General features: G+C 51.8%; 1 protein-coding gene across 9 annotated transcripts in view; it reads left to right on the plus strand.

The window, feature by feature from the left end:
* The window catches only part of PTPRO (protein tyrosine phosphatase receptor type O), a 314,106-nt gene that overhangs the window by 244,380 nt on the left and 53,250 nt on the right, over positions 1-16,476 (plus strand). For 7 of the 9 annotated variants that reach the window (XM_069963523.1, XM_069963520.1, XM_069963516.1 and 4 more), the window contains exon 17: positions 3,426-3,509. The exons of the other annotated variants lie outside the window; for them this stretch is intronic. In XM_069963523.1, coding sequence (XP_069819624.1) covers positions 3,426-3,509 — 84 coding nt within the window. The remainder of the gene's footprint in view (positions 1-3,425; positions 3,510-16,476) is intronic. 9 annotated transcript variants of the gene reach the window in all.

Genomic DNA, 16,476 nt, shown 5'->3' on the forward strand with positions numbered 1-16,476 from the left:
AGCTCCTTGGGCAGATCTGTATACACTCCTGTCTCTAAGCTCTGTGGGCAGATCTGTATACAATCCTGTCTCTGAGCTCCTTGGGCAGATCTGTATACACTCCTGTCTCTGAGCTCTGTGGGCAGATCTGTATACACTCCTGTCTCTGAGCTCTGTGGGCAGATCTGTATACAATCCTGTCTCTAAGCTCCGTGGGCAGATCTGTATACACTCCTGTCTCTGAGCTCCTTGGGCAGATCTGTGTACACTCCTGTCTCTGAGCTCCTTGGGCAGATCTGTGTACCATCCTAAATAACAAGAAAGTCCAACAGCATCCAATCTTCTAAAGAGCCTTCAAACCTTTATTATGCTCACAAGCAATACGACGTTTCGACTCGCGATGAGTCTTTGTCAAGTATACTAGCATAATAAAGGTTTGAAGGCTCTTTAGAAGATTGGATGCTGTTGGACTTTCTTGTTATTTCCGCTTATACACCCACCTACTGAGATAGTGGGCTCCTGCGTGCATCCACATATCGTGCCTATCTAGAGGGACCGTCTAGTGCTGCTGGATCTCCATTGATTGCTGTGTACAATCCTGTCTCTGAGCTCCTGGGGCAGATCTGTATACAATCCTGTCTCTGAGCTCTGTGGGCAGATCGGGGTACAATCCTGTCTCTGATCTCCTTGGGCAGATCTGTATACACTCCTGTCTCTGAGCTCTGTGGGCAGATCTGTATACACTCCTGTCTCTGAGCTCCTGGGGCAGATCTGTATACACTCCTGTCTCTGAGCTCTGTGGGCAGATCTGTATACAATCCTGTCTCTGATCTCCTTGGGCAGATCTGTATACACTCCTGTCTCTGAGCTCTGTGGGCAGATCTGTGTACACTCCTGTCTCTGAGCTCTGTGGGCAGATCTGTGTACACTCCTGTCTCTGAGCTCCTTGGGCAGATCTGTATACACTCCTGTCTCTGAGCTCTGTGGGAAGATCTGTGTACAATCCTGTCTCTGATCTCCTTGGGCAGATCTGTATACAATCCTGTCTCTGAGCTCTGTGGGCAGATCTGTATACACTCCTGTCTCTGATCTCCTTGGGCAAATCTGTATACAATCCTGTCTTTGAGCTCTGTGGGCAGATCTGTATACACTCCTGTCTCTGAGCTCTGTGGGCAGATCTGTATACACTCCTGTCTCTGAGCTCCTGGGGCAGATCTGTATACACTCCTGTCTCTAAGCTCTGTGGGCAGATCTGTATACAATCCTGTCTCTGAGCTCCTTGGGCAGATCTGTATACAATCCTGTCTCTGAGCTCCTTGGGCAGATCTGTATACACTCCTGTCTCTGAGCTCTGTGGGCAGATCTGTATACACTCCTGTCTCTGAGCTCTGTGGGCAGATCTGTATACAATCCTGTCTCTAAGCTCCGTGGGCAGATCTGTATACAATCCTGTCTCTAAGCTCCGTGGGCAGATCTGTGTACAATCCTGTCTCTGGGCTCCTTGGGCAGATCTGTGTACAATCCTGTCTCTGATCTCCTTGGGCAGATCTGTATACAATCCTGTCTCTGAGCTCTGTGGGCAGATCTGTATACACTCCTGTCTCTGAGCTCCTTGGGCAAATCTGTATACAATCCTGTCTTTGAGCTCTGTGGGCAGATCTGTATACACTCCTGTCTCTGAGCTCTGTGGGCAGATCTGTATACAATCCTGTCTCTGATCTCCTTGGGCAGATCTGTGTACAATCCTGTCTCTGAGCTCCGTGGGCAGATCTGTGTACAATCCTGTCTCTAAGCTCTGTGGGCAGATCTGTATACACCCCTGTCTCTGATCTCCTTGGGCAGATCTGTATACACTCCTGTCTCTGAGCTCTGTGGGCAGATCTGTATACACTCCTGTCTCTGAGCTCTGTGGGCAGATCTGTATACAATCCTGTCTCTGAGCTCCGTGGGCAGATCTGTATACAATCCTGTCTCTGAGCTTTGTGGGCAGATCTGTGTACAATCCTGTCTCTGTGCTCCTTGGGCAGATCTGTGTACAATCCTGTCTCTGATCTCCTTGGGCAGATCTGTATACACTCCTGTCTCTAAGCTCCGTGGGCAGATCTGTATACACTCCTGTCTCTGAGCTCTGTGGGCAGATCTGTATACACTCCTGTCTCTGAGCTCTGTGGGCAGATCTGTATACAATCCTGTCTCTGAGCTCCGTGGGCAGATCTGTATACAATCCTGTCTCTGATCTCCTTGGGCAGATCTGTATACACTCCTGTCTCTGAGCTCCGTGGGCAGATCTGTGTACAATCCTGTCTCTGAGCTCCGTGGGCAGATCTGTATACAATCCTGTCTCTGAGCTCTGTGGGCAGATCTGTATACACCCCTGTCTCTGATCTCCTTGGGCAGATCTGTGTACAATCCTGTCTCTGAGCTCCGTGGGCAGATCTGTATACACTCCTGTCTCTGTGCTCCTTGGGCAGATCTGTGTACAATCCTGTCTCTGTGCTCCTTGGGCAGATCTGTATACACTCCTGTTTCTGAGCTCCGTGGGCAGATTCTTATGGTCCTATTCCACAGGCCGAGGAGGGTCCGATCAACGATGTAAACGAGCGGCGCTCGTTTACTGGGCCTATTCACGGCCCGATCGTTGAGCGAGGGCTGCAAAGACAACGTTACCGATGTCCTCGCAGCCCTTGCAGCATCATACATTACCTGTCCAGGCTTCTTCTCCACGCTGTCTTCATCCCCGGGTCCCGCGCGCTCTATCTTCAGAATGGCCGGTCAGCTGACAGGCCACACTCGGCCAATCACAGGCCGCGGCGGTCCTGGCCTGTGATTGGCTGAGCGCTCCGTCAGCTGACCGGCCATTCAAAATAAACGTATGATGGTAGCAAAGGCAAGGAGTAACAGCGATAAATTGCTCAATACGGGTGCTCACTCTATAGAAAAAAATGACCGACATGAGTAAATTAGCAAAAATCTTGAAAACGGAAGAGGGCACTGACCAATTAAAATCATATCTTTTTTTTTCAAACCTTTAAAATCTTCATGCAGGTGAGAGTAGCGTGCGGGACGACAGAATTCTGAGCCCAATCAGGTTCCGCAATCCGCTAGGATTCTGGCATCCCGCACGCTACTCTCACCTGCATGAAGATTTTAAAGGCTTGAAAATAAAGATATGATTTTGTCGGTGAGTGCCCTCTTCCATATTCTACATTTTATATAGGTGACGGTGCAGTGTGTACAGAGGGGGCAGTGTATGCTCTGTACTCGTATATGGCGGTATACTATCCTGTCATCATTATGCTCTATATATGATGGTATACTATCCTGTCATCATTATGCTCTGTATTGGGTATGTGGCGGTAAACTGTCTTGTTATCATTGTGCTCTGTATTGGGTATATAGCGGTATACTATCCTAACTTTCTTCTTTCACACTTTTAACTCTCACAGGCGTCGCAGCATCTTTGCTTTCCTCACCCTCCTGCCCTCCTGTCTCTGGACTGACTACCTCTTGGCTTTTTATATTAACCCTTGGTAAGTCTTTTCCATTCTTTGGACACATTCTTCACAAAGTTTCTCTCCTCAAACACTAAACCAGTTTTTGATATTTCACGCAAAAGTGAGCAAAAAGTGTCTGTGACCTTAAAGTGTCACTGTCGTTAAAATTATTATTGCAGAAATCAATAGTCCAGGCGATTTTAAGAAACTTTGTAATTGGGTTTATTAGCCAAAAAATGCTTTTTTATTATGAAAAAGCAGTTTGAAGCTCTCCCCCTGTCTTCATGGTTTTCCTATGGAGAGAGAAAGTAAAGGCAGCAAAAACAGGACAACAAAGAATTAATTTACACTCACATCCTGGGCTATCTCCTCTGACAGTCACCACTGAGCTATCTGACCACTAATTAGGGCCCTGAATAGCTCCCCCACTGTGCAATCCTTTGTTCTCCCTCTCAGCTGCCCCTAATCTCACTCCTTCCCCCTCCCCCCTCCCCTCTTCATAGACCAGACAGGATCCTACTGATGAAAGAGATGAAAAAAAAGTCAAAGAGATTTCCTGATTCTGATGAGTGGATGACAGAAAGGAGAGGAACGGGGACCTGGGAGAAGGCTTTTTACATGCAGATAATGGCAGATTTGGCTAATAAACCCAATTACAAAGTTTCTTAAAATCGCCTGGACTATTGATTTCTGCAAAAAAAATTTAACCACAGTGACACTTTAAGCCAACAGATTTATTTTACCTGTAACACCACACATCACTGTATTCTCTACCTTGACTTAAGGTATTGCTGAGTCCCTTCGTCTATCCCCTACCGACCACTACCCCCCCACTAAAACCCCTTATTCCACACACCCCTCCCCCCCCCTTTGACCCATTAATTGAGGACACCTCCTTTAACGTTCGAAAAAATTGGCCATAACAGCCTCTTTATTAAAAGTGCTTCCAATAATTAACAAACATAAAAAATAACAATAATAACAATAACATTAGTTAACCCATTATGACTAGGGAGGTCTGGCAGAGCACCCTGCAGCAGCACCAGTATTCCTGGCTATCCCCCCAGCCGCACCGCGCCGACTCAGGGGCTGACAAATCTGTCATCTGGCACTGCACCATTTCCCATCCACAAGCCACCAAACAAGCGGGGAGTATCATCCCTCTTATGGGTCCCCATCCGAATTACCACCTTAACGTGCCCTGCAAGACCTCCCTACCGCAGGCTGTCATGACAAAGAAAGCACCCAAAGCCCACACCCGAACACCAAAAGCCTGTAATAGGGCGGGCGGGCGGGCTGAATCGGGTCCGGCAAGAACTGTAGCTCCACCTCTTCCTCCTCTTCTTATCACACCGCGTCCGTTGGTAAGTGACTCACCTAGCAACTCCCGCATTTTCTCCTCAAACCCCTCACCCCCTCCCAACTGGCCCACACTTAACCCCTTACTGCCCCACTTAACCCCTTAAACTACATTCCCAGCTAACCTAGTCATGCTGGGCCTCCGCTAGGTCTGCGCCTCCCGCTCCGTGCCCTTCCTGTAACACCACACAGCACGCTGTATTCTCTACCTGTAACACCATACAGCACCCTGTATTCTCTACCTGTAACACCACACAGCACGCTGTATTCTCTACCTGTAACACCACACAGCGCTGTATTCTCTACCTGTAACACCACACAGCACACTGTATTCTCTACCTGTAACATCACACAGCACACTGTATTCTCTACCTGTAACACCACACAGCACTGTATTCTCTACCTGTAACACCACACAGCACACTGTATTCTCTACCTGTAACACCACACAGCGCTGTATTCTCTACCTGTAACACCACACAGCACACTGTATTCTCTACCTGTAACACCACACAGCGCTGTATTCTCTACCTGTAACACCACACAGCGCTGTATTCTCTACCTGTAACACCACACAGCACGCTGTATTCTCTACCTGTAACACCACACAGCACGCTGTATTCTCTACCTGTAACACCACACAGCACTGTATTCTCTACCTGTAACACCACACAGCACTGTATTCTCTACCTGTAACACCACACAGCGCTGTATTCTCTACCTGTAACACCACACAGCGCTGTATTCTCTACCTGTAACACCACACAGCACCCTGTATTCTCTACCTGTAACACCACACAGCACTGTATTCTCTACCTGTAACACCACACAGCACTGTATTCTCTACCTGTAACACCACACAGCGCTGTATTCTCTACCTGTAACACCACACAGCACACTGTATTCTCTACCTGTAACACCACACAGCACGCTATATTCTCTACCTGTAACACCACACAGCACTGTATTCTCTATCTGTAACACCACACAGCACTGTATTCTCTACCTGTAACACCACACAGCACTGTATTCTCTACCTGTAACACCACACAGCACTGTATTCTCTACCTGTAACACCACACAGCGCTGTATTCTCTACCTGTAACACCACACAGCACTGTATTCTCTACCTGTAACACCACACAGCACGCTGTATTCTCTACCTGTAACACCACACAGCACTGTATTCTCTACCTGTAACAGCACACAGCACACTGTATTCTCTACCTGTAACACCACACAGCACGCTGTATTCTCTACCTGTAACACCACACAGCGCTGTATTCTCTACCTGTAACACCACACAGCACTGTATTCTTTACCTGTAACACCACACAGCACTGTATTCTCTACCGGTAACACCACACAGCACTGTATTCTCTACCTGTAACACCACACAGCACGCTGTATTCTCTACCTGTAACACCACACAGCACTGTATTCTCTACCTGTAACACCACACAGCACTGTATTCTCTACCTGTAACACCACACAGCACTGTATTCTCTACTTGTAACACCACACAGCACTGTATTCTCTACTTGTAACACCACACAGCACGCTGTATTCTCTACCTGTAACACCACACAGCACACTGTATTCTCTACCTGTAACACCACACAGCACACTGTATTCTCTACCTGTAACACCACACAGCGCTGTATTCTCTACTTGTAACACCACACAGCGCTGTATTCTCTACCTGTAACACCACACAGCACTGTATTCTCTACCTGTAACACCACACAGCACGCTGTATACTCTACCTGTAACACCACACAGCACGCTGTATACTCTACCTGTGTTGCTGATGTTGGAATAAAGTAAAGAACATATGATCGAGCATCTGTTATCTTTAAAGTTGAGCCGCACAATAAGGCTCTGATCCTCGCTGTCGTTAAGCATCATTTACTTGTGTTACTGCATCATTTTTGTGAATACGCTGCAGTACTGCAATGAGACTCCAACATGTGTGAACACAGCCCTAATTTCACTGCAGACTTCTGCACAATCAGAGAAATCAGTGCTGCACCTGCTTCTGGCCAGTCAGAGATGGTGAATCACTCAGGAGATTGGGGGATCCAGCCCCGCCTCCTGTGACATCATTAGCCTGTCCTCAGCAACCACACAATATGAGACAGAGGCATGGAATCTTTGTCTCCTAAGGGGGAGCGGAGAGAAGTTGGAGCAGGAGACAATGTGAATTGGCACAGAGGCCATTTTTCTTCACTACCTGGATTTCTATCAGCTACCAGTGTGGCAGAACAAGTAATATATTGTATAGACACATCTATATAACTTTATGTACTTTTAATAGACAACAAGTTTTCCTTATCCGGAGTTCCCTTTTAACATACCCCGGAAGTCTCTGCCCGGCTCCTTGGGCTTACCTCTACTTCTCCTATTTTCCTTTCTTTCTGTTTTCCCCCCCTTTCTGTCTTTTGGTGGCTCTGTTTTGGGGTTTGCCATATGGTTCCATCCTGAGCGGTCAATGGTGGTTTTTCCACACTAGGCTCTTGCTCTGAAATTGCCTCTGCTCACGTATTTCTTTGTATTATGCTGGATACAATGGGTTCATAGTTATTTCTGCACGCGCATATATATCCTTTGCTGCCACCTGGGATTTGTAGGCTGCGCTTCATTGGCCTCTAGACGCCTGCCATATAATTTTCTCCATTTTTACCTGCCTTGGCCCTCTGTATCTTATGAACTAAAGGTGTACAGACATTATTTCCCTGACTTCTAGCTTATGGTACGGAGCATCTTGACTTTGTTATTCTTTATATATGCTATATATTTCTTTCTGGGGCTTTTCCTGTTTGTCACTTTTCTTTGTATATTAAAAAATTCTAAGAAAATTCAGATTTACAAAAAAAAAACAAAAAAACATACCCCCGAAGTTCTGCCTATAATACTCAGGTGTGATGGTGTAATGGGATAACAAAGCCTGCTCCACTTCATCATAGTCCTGGCGCTGTTCTTCTGAAAGAGCTCTGAATGTAGAATTTGCTTTTCCTGTAAACATGTCCAGTCCTTATCTGCAATTATCCTCCTGAAAGGTGAGAAATGCAGGTCCTGGCGGCGAGTACCTCCAGTGATGTCCAGGGACTGCGCTCTGCTCTCTGATCCTCCAGTGATATCCTGGCACTGCGCTCTGCTCTCTGATCCTCCAGTGATATCCTGGCACTGCGCTCTGCTCTCTGATCCTCCAGTGATATCCTGGGACTGCGCTCTGCTCTCTCATCCTCCAGTGGTGTCCTGGCACTGCGCTCTGCTCTCTGATCCTCCAGTGATATCCTGGGACTGCGCTCTGCTCTCTCATCCTCCAGTGGTGTCCTGGCACTGCGCTCTGCTCTCTGATCCTCCAGTGATATCCTGGCACTGCGCTCTGCTCTCTGATCCTCCAGTGATGTCCTGGGACTGCGCTCTGCTCTCTGATCCTCCAGTGATATCCTGGCACTGCGCTCTGCTCTCTCATCCTCCAGTGGTATCCTGGCACTGCGCTCTGCTCTCTGATCCTCCAGTGATATCCTGACACTGCGCTCTGCTCTCTCATCCTCCAGTGATATCCTGACACTGCGCTCTGCTCTCTCATCCTCCAGTGATATCCTGGGACTGCGCTCTGCTCTCTGATCCTCCAGTGATGTCCTGGGACTGCGCTCTGCTCTCTGATCCTCCAGTGATATCCTGATCCTCCAGTGATATCCTGGGACTGCGCTCTGCTCTCTTATCCTCCAGTGATATCCTGGGACTGCGCTCTGCTCTCTTATCCTCCAGTGATGTCCTGGCACTGCGCTCTGCTCTCTCATCCTCCAGTGGTGTCCTGGCACTCCGCTCTGCTCTCTCATCCTCCACTGATGTCCTGGCACTGCGCTCTGCTCTCTCATCCTCCACTGATGTCCTGGCACTGCGCTCTGCTCTCTCATCCTCCAGTGATGTCCTGGCACTGCGCTCTGCTCTCTCATCCTCCAGTGATATCCTGTCACTGCGCTCTGCTCTCTCCTCCTCCAGTGATATCCTGGCACTGCGCTCTGCTCTCTTATCCTCTAGTGATGTCCTGGCACTGCGCTCTGCTCTCTCATCCTCCACTGATGTCCTGGCACTGCGCTCTGCTCTCTCATCCTCCAGTGATGTCCTGGCACTGCGCTCTGCTCTCTCATCCTCCAGTGCTATCCTGGCACTGCGCTCTGCTCTCTCATCCTCCAGTGATATCCTGGCACTGCGCTCTGCTCTCTCATCCTCCAGTGATGTCCTGGGACTGCGCTCTGCTCTCTCCTCCTCCTCCAGTGATGTCCTGGCACTGCGCTCTGCTCTCTTATCCTCCAGTGATGGCCTGGCACTGCGCTCTGCTCTCTCATCCTCCACTGATGTCCTGGCACTGCGCTCTGCTCTCTCATCCTCCAGTGATGTCCTGGCACTGCGCTCTGCTCTCTCATCCTCCAGTGATATCCTGGCACTGCGCTCTGCTCTCTCATCCTCCAGTGATATCCTGGCACTGCGCTCTGCTCTCTCATCCTCCAGTGATGTCCTGGGACTGCGCTCTGCTCTCTGATCCTCCAGTGATGTCCTGGGACTGCGCTCTGCTCTCTGATCCTCCAGTGATATCCTGATCCTCCAGTGATATCCTGGGACTGCGCTCTGCTCTCTTATCCTCCAGTGATATCCTGGGACTGCGCTCTGCTCTCTCATCCTCCAGTGATGGCCTGGCACTGCGCTCTGCTCTCTCATCCTCCAGTGATGGCCTGGCACTGCGCTCTGCTCTCTCATCCTCCACTGATGTCCTGGCACTGCGCTCTGCTCTCTCATCCTCCAGTGATATCCTGGGACTGCGCTCTGCTCTCTGATCCTCCAGTGATGTCCTGGCACTGCGCTCTGCTCTCTGATCCTCCAGTGATATCCTGGCACTGCGCTCTGCTCTCTGATCCTCCAGTGATGTCCTGGGACTGCGCTCTGCTCTCTGATCCTCCAGTGATGTCCTGGGACTGCGCTCTGCTCTCTGATCCTCCAGTGATATCCTGATCCTCCAGTGATATCCTGGGACTGCGCTCTGCTCTCTTATCCTCCAGTGATATCCTGGGACTGCGCTCTGCTCTCTCATCCTCCAGTGATGTCCTGGCACTGCGCTCTGCTCTCTCATCCTCCACTGATGTCCTGGCACTGCGCTCTGCTCTCTCATCCTCCACTGATGTCCTGGCACTGCGCTCTGCTCTCTGATCCTCCAGTGATGTCCTGGCACTGCGCTCTGCTCTCTCATCCTCCAGTGCTATCCTGGCACTGCGCTCTGCTCTCTCATCCTCCAGTGATATCCTGGCACTGCGCTCTGCTCTCTCATCCTCCAGTGGTATCCTGGCACTGCGCTCTGCTATCTCATCCTCCAGTGATGTCCTGGCACTGCGCTCTGCTCTCTCATCCTCCACTGATGTCCTGGCACTGCGCTCTGCTCTCTCATCCTCCACTGATGTCCTGGCACTGCGCTCTGCTCTCTGATCCTCCAGTGATGTCCTGGCACTGCCCTCTGCTCTCTCATCCTCCAGTGCTATCCTGGCACTGCGCTCTGCTCTCTCATCCTCCAGTGATATCCTGGCACTGCGCTCTGCTCTCTCATCCTCCAGTGGTATCCTGGCACTGCGCTCTGCTCTCTCATCCTCCAGTGATGTCCTGGCACTGCGCTCTGCTCTCTGATCCTCCAGTGATGTCCTGGCACTGCGCTCTGCTCTCTCATCCTCCAGTGATGTCCTGGCACTGCGCTCTGCTCTCTCATCCTCCACTGATGTCCTGGCACTGCGCTCTGCTCTCTCATCCTCCAGTGATGTCCTGGCACTGCGCTCTGCTCTCTCATCCTCCAGTGATATCCTGTCACTGCGCTCTGCTCTCTCCTCCTCCAGTGATATCCTGGCACTGCGCTCTGCTCTCTTATCCTCTAGTGATGTCCTGGCACTGCGCTCTGCTCTCTCATCCTCCAGTGATGTCCTGGCACTGCGCTCTGCTCTCTGATCCTCCAGTGATGTCCTGGCACTGCGCTCTGCTCTCTCATCCTCCAGTGATGGCCTGGCACTGCGCTCTGCTCTCTCATCCTCCACTGATGTCCTGGCACTGCGCTCTGCTCTCTCATCCTCCAGTGATGTCCTGGCACTGCGCTCTGCTCTCTCATCCTCCAGTGATATCCTGGCACTGCGCTCTGCTCTCTTATTCTCCAGTGATGTCCTGGCACTGCGCTCTGCTCTCTCATCCTCCAGTGATATCCTGTCACTGCGCTCTGCTGTCTCATCCTCTAGTGATATCCTGGCACTGCGCTCTGCTCTCTTATCCTCCACTGATGTCCTGGCACTGCGCTCTGCTCTCTCATCCTCCAGTGATGTCCTGGCACTGCGCTCTGCTCTCTCATCCTCCAGTGATATCCTGGCACTGCGCTCTGCTCTCTCATCCTCCAGTGATGTCCTGGCACTGCGCTCTGCTCTCTCATCCTCCACTGATGTCCTGGCACTGCGCTCTGCTCTCTCCTTCTCCAGTGGTATCCTGGCACTGCGCTCTGCTCTCTGATCCTCCAGTGATGTCTTGGCACTGCGCTCTGCTCTCTTATCCTCCAGTGTTCTCCTGGCACTGCGCTCTGCTCTTTTATCCTCCAGTGATATCCTGGCACTGCGCTCTGCTCTCTTTTCCTCTAGTGATGTCCTGCCACTGGGCTCTGCTCTCTTATCCTCCAGTGATATCCTGGCACTGCGCTCTGCTCTCTGATCCTCCAGTGATGTCCTGGCACTGCGCTCTGCTCTCTTATCCTCCAGTGATATCCTGGCACTGCGCTCTGATCCTCCAGTGATGTCCTGGCACTGCACTCTGCTCTCTTATCCTCCAGTGATGTTCTGGCACTGCGCTCTGCTCTCTTATCCTCCATTGATGTCCTGCCACTGGGCTCTGCTCTCTTATCCTCCAGTGATGTCCTGGCACTGCGCTCTGCTCTCTCCCCCTCCTGTGATGTCCTGGCATTGCGCTCTGCTCTCTCCTCCTCCAGTGATGTCCTGGCACTGCGCTCTGCTCTCTCATCCTCTAGTGATGTCCTGGCACTGCGCTCTGCTCTCTCCCCCTCCTGTGATGTCCTGGCATTGCGCTCTGCTCTCTCCCCCTCCTGTGATGTCCTGGCATTGCGCTCTGCTCTCTCCTCCTCCAGTGATGTCCTGGCGCCGCACTCTGCTCTCTCATCCTCCTCCAGTGATGTCCTGGCACCGCGCTCTGCTCTCTCATCCTCCTCCAGTGATGTCCTGGCACCGCGCTCTGCTCTCTCATCCTCCTCTAGTGATGTCCTGGCACTGCGCTCTGCTCTTACATCCTCTAGTGATGTCCTGGCACTGCGCTCTGCTCTCTCATCCTCTAGTGATGTCCTGGCACTGCGCTCTGCTCTCTCATCCTCTAGTGATGTCCTGGCACTGCGCTCTGCTCTCTCATCCTCTAGTGATGTCCTGGCACTGCGCTCTGCTCTCTCATCCTCCTCCAGTGAGGTCCTGGCACTGCGCTCTGCTCTCTCACCTACAGTGATGTCCTGGCACTGCGCTCTGCTCTCTCATCCTCTAGTGATGTCCTGGCACTGCGCTCTGCTCTCTCCCCCTCCAGTGATGTCCTGGCACTGCGCTCTGCTCTCTCATCCTCCAGTGATGTCCTGGCACTGCGCTCTGCTCTCTCCTTCTCCAGTGATGTCCTGGCACTGGGCTCTGCTCTCTCATCCTCCTGTGTTGTCCTGGCACTGCGCTCTGCTCTCTTATCCTCCAGTGATGGCCTGGCACTGCGCTCTGCTCTCTCCTCCAGTGATGGCCTGGCACTGCGCTCTACTCTCTTATCCTCCAGTGTTCTCCTGGCACTGCGCTCTGCTCTCTCCTCCTCCAGTGATGGCCTGGCACTGCGCTCTACTCTCTTATCCTCCAGTGATGTCCTGGCACCGCGCTCTGCTCTCTCCTCCTCCAGTGATGTCCTGGCACCGCGCTCTGCTCTCTCCTTCTCCAGTGATGTCCTGGCACTGCGATCTGCTCTTATTCTCCAGTGATGTCCTGGCACTGCGCTCTGCTCTTTCCTCCTCCAGTGTTCTCCTGGCACTGCACTCTGCTCTTTCCTCCTCCAGTGATGTCCTGGCACTGCGCTCTGCTCTCTTATCCTCCAGTGATGTCCTGACACTGCACTCTGCTCTCTCCTCCTCCAGTGATGTCCTGGCACTGCGCTCTGCTCTCTCTCATCCTCCAGTGATGTCCTGGCACTGTGCTCTGCTTTCTCCTTCTCCAGTGATGTCCTGGCACTGCGCTCTGCTCTCTTATCCTCCAGTGATGTCCTGGCACTGCGCTCTGCTCTCTCTCATTCTCCAGTGATGTCCTGGCACTGTGCTCTGCTCCCTTATTCTCCAGTGATGTCCTGGCACTGGGCTCTGCTCTCTCATCCTCCTGTGATGTCCTGGCACTGCGCTCTGCTCTCTTATTCTCCAGTGATGTCCTGGCACTGCGCTCTGCTCTCTTATCCTCCAGTGTTCTCCTGGCACTGCGCTCTGCTCTCTTATCCTCCAGTGATGTCCTGGCACTGCGCTCTGCTCTCTCCTCATGTGATGGCCTGGCACTGCGCTCTGCTCTCTTATCCTCCAGTGATATCCTGGCACTGCGCTCTGCTCTCTTATCCTCCAGTGATATCCTGGCACTGCGCTCTACTCTCTTATCCTCCAGTGTTCTCCTGGCACTGCGCTCTGCTCTCTCCTCCTCCAGTGACGGCCTGGCACTGCGCTCTGCTCTCTCCTCCTCCAGTGATGTCCTGGCACTGTGCTCGCTCTGCTCTCTCTCCTCCTCCAGTGATGTCCTGGCACTGCGATCTGCTCTCTCATCCTCCTCCAGTGATGTCCTGGCACTGTGCTCTGCTCTCTCATCCTCCTCCAGTGATGTCCTGGCACTGCGATCTGCTCTTATTCTCCAGTGATATCCTGGCACTGCGATCTGCTCTTATTCTCCAGTGATGTCCTGGCACTGCGCTCTGCTCTTTCCTCCTCCAGTGTTCTCCCGGCACTGCGCTCTGCTCTTTCCTCCTCCAGTGATGTCCTGGCACTGCGCTCTGCTCTCTCATCCTCCAGTGATGTCCTGGCACTGCGCTCTGCTCTCTTATTCTCCAGTGATGTCCTGGCACTGCGCTCACTCTACTCTCTTATCCTCCAGTGTTCTCCTGGCACTGCGCTCTGCTCTCTTATTCTCCAGTTATGTCCTGGCACCACGCTCTGCTCTCTCATTATCCAGTGATGTCCTGGCACTGCACTCACTCTACTCTCTTATCCTCCAGTGTTCTCCTGGCACTGCGCTCACTCTACTCTCTTATCCTCCAGTGTTCTCCTGGCACTGCGCTCTGCCCTCTTATCCTCCAGTGATGTCCTGGCATTGCACTCTGCTCTCTTATCCTCCAGTGATGTCCTGGCACTGCGCTCTGCTCTCTTCTCCTCCAGTGATGTCCTGGCACTGCGCTCTTGTCTTTCCTCCTCCAATGATGTCCTGGCACTGCGCTCTGCTCTCTTATCATCCAGTGATGTCCTGGCACTGCGCTCTGCTCTCTTATTCTCCAGTGATGTCCTGGCACTGCGCTCTGCTCTCTCATCCTCCTCCAGTGATATCCTGTCACTGCGCTCTGCTCTCTTATTCTCCAGTGATGTCCTGGCACTGCACTCTGCTCTCTCCTCCTCCAGTGATGTCCTGGCACTGCGCTCTGCTCTCTTCTCCTCCATTGATGTCCTGGCATTGCGCTCACTCTACTCTCTTATCCTCCAGTGTTCTCCTGGCACTCCGCTCTGCTCTCTTATTCTCCAGTGATGTCCTGGCACTGCGCTCTGCTCTCTTATTCTCCAGTGATGTCCTGGCACTGCGCTCACTCTACTCTCTTATCCTCCAGTGTTCTCCTGGCACTGCGCTCTGCTCTCTTATTCTCCAGTGATGTCCTGGCACTGTGCTCTGCTCTCTTATTCTCCAGTGATGTCCTGGCACTGTGCTCTGCTCTCTCATTATCCAGTGATGTCCTGGCACTGCGCTCACTCTACTCTCTCTTATCCTCCAGTGATGTCCTGGCACTGCGCTCTGCTCTCTTATCCTCCAGTGTTCTCCTGGCACTGCGCTCTGCTCTCTTATTCTCCAGTGTTCTCCTGGAACTGCGCTCTGGTCTCTTGTTCTCCAGTGATGTCCTGGCACTGCGCTCTGCTCTCTTATTCTCCAGTGATGTCCTGGCACTGCGCTCTGCTCTCTTATTCTCCAGTGATGTCCTGGCACTGCGCTCTGCTCTTATTCTCCAGTGATGTCCTGGCACTGCGCTCTGCTCTCTCACCTCCAGTGATGTCCTGGCACTGCGCTCACTCTACTCTCTTATCCTCCAGTGTTCTCCTGGCACTGTGCTCTGCTCTCTCATCCTCCTGTGTTGTCCTGGCACTGCGCTCTGCTCTTATTCTCCAGTGATGTCCTGGCACTGCGCTCTGCTCTCTTATTCTCCAGTGTTCTCCTGGCACTGCGCTCTGCTCTCTTATTTTCCAGTGATGTCCTGGCACTGCGCTCTGCTCTCTTATCCTCCAGTGTTCTCCTGGCACTGCGCTCTGCTCTCTTATTCTCCAGTGATGTCCTGGCACTGCGCTCTGCTCCTATTCTCCAGTGATGTCCTGGCACTGCGCTCTGCTCTCTTATCCTCCAGTGATGTCCTGGCACTGCGCTCTGCTCTCTTATTCTCCAGTGATGTCCTGGCACTGCGCTCTGCTCTCTTATTCTCCAGTGATGTCCTGGCACTGCGCTCTGCTCTCTTATTCTCCAGTGATGTCCTGGCACTGTGCTCTGCTCTCTTATCCTCCAGTGATGTCCTGGCACTGCACTCTGCTCTCTTATCCTCCAGTGATGTCCTGGCACTGCGCTCTGCTCTCTTATTCTCCAGTGATGTCCTGGCACTGCGCTCTGCTCTCTTATTCTCCAGTGTTCTCCTGGCACTGCGCTCTGCTCCTATTCTCCAGTGATGTCCTGGCACTGCGCTCTGCTCTCTTATTCTCCAGTGACGTCCTGGCACTGCGCTCTACTTTTATTCTCCAGTGATGTCCTGGCACTGCACTCTGCTCTTATTCTCCAGTGATGTCCTGGCACTGCACTCTGCTCTTATTCTCCAGTGATGTCCTGGCACCACGGTCTCCTCTCTCTCCAGGACGCTTCTTCATAGTTTCATCAGCTCCATCTTGTGACTGGGGCTCAGCTCTCCTCCAATCAGTCTCATCCGCCTGTGAAATAATCCCTCAGTGGGGTCCATATCAGGCTGTTCCAGCTCTTGTCTCTGCATACTGCTCAGTGCAACAATCCCACCGCTGCCACCACGTCTGTCACAAAAGCGACTAGTGACCAATACAGACGGGCACTGAGCAGTTAGTCTTCTCTCTAATAAAGTCCTTTATTCCAATGTAATGGAGGCTTCACATATCAGATACACAGCAACATGGTGAGAAGAGCTCCGCAGCTTACTCTCCTCATGCCACATCTACATCTGCCCCACCAGATTTTTATTCTCCCCTTCCCCAGTTTCCTGTGGTGTCAGCAGGGCAGGGGCAGATCACTAGCTAAAGTCACCCCCTGCGGAAAGGGAAGAAGGTCCCAGCTCTGGATTCTAGAGGTCGATAAATAAA

The sequence above is a fragment of the Dendropsophus ebraccatus genome, chromosome 1 (assembly GCF_027789765.1).
Source record: "Dendropsophus ebraccatus isolate aDenEbr1 chromosome 1, aDenEbr1.pat, whole genome shotgun sequence".
NCBI lineage: Eukaryota > Metazoa > Chordata > Amphibia > Anura > Hylidae > Dendropsophus > Dendropsophus ebraccatus.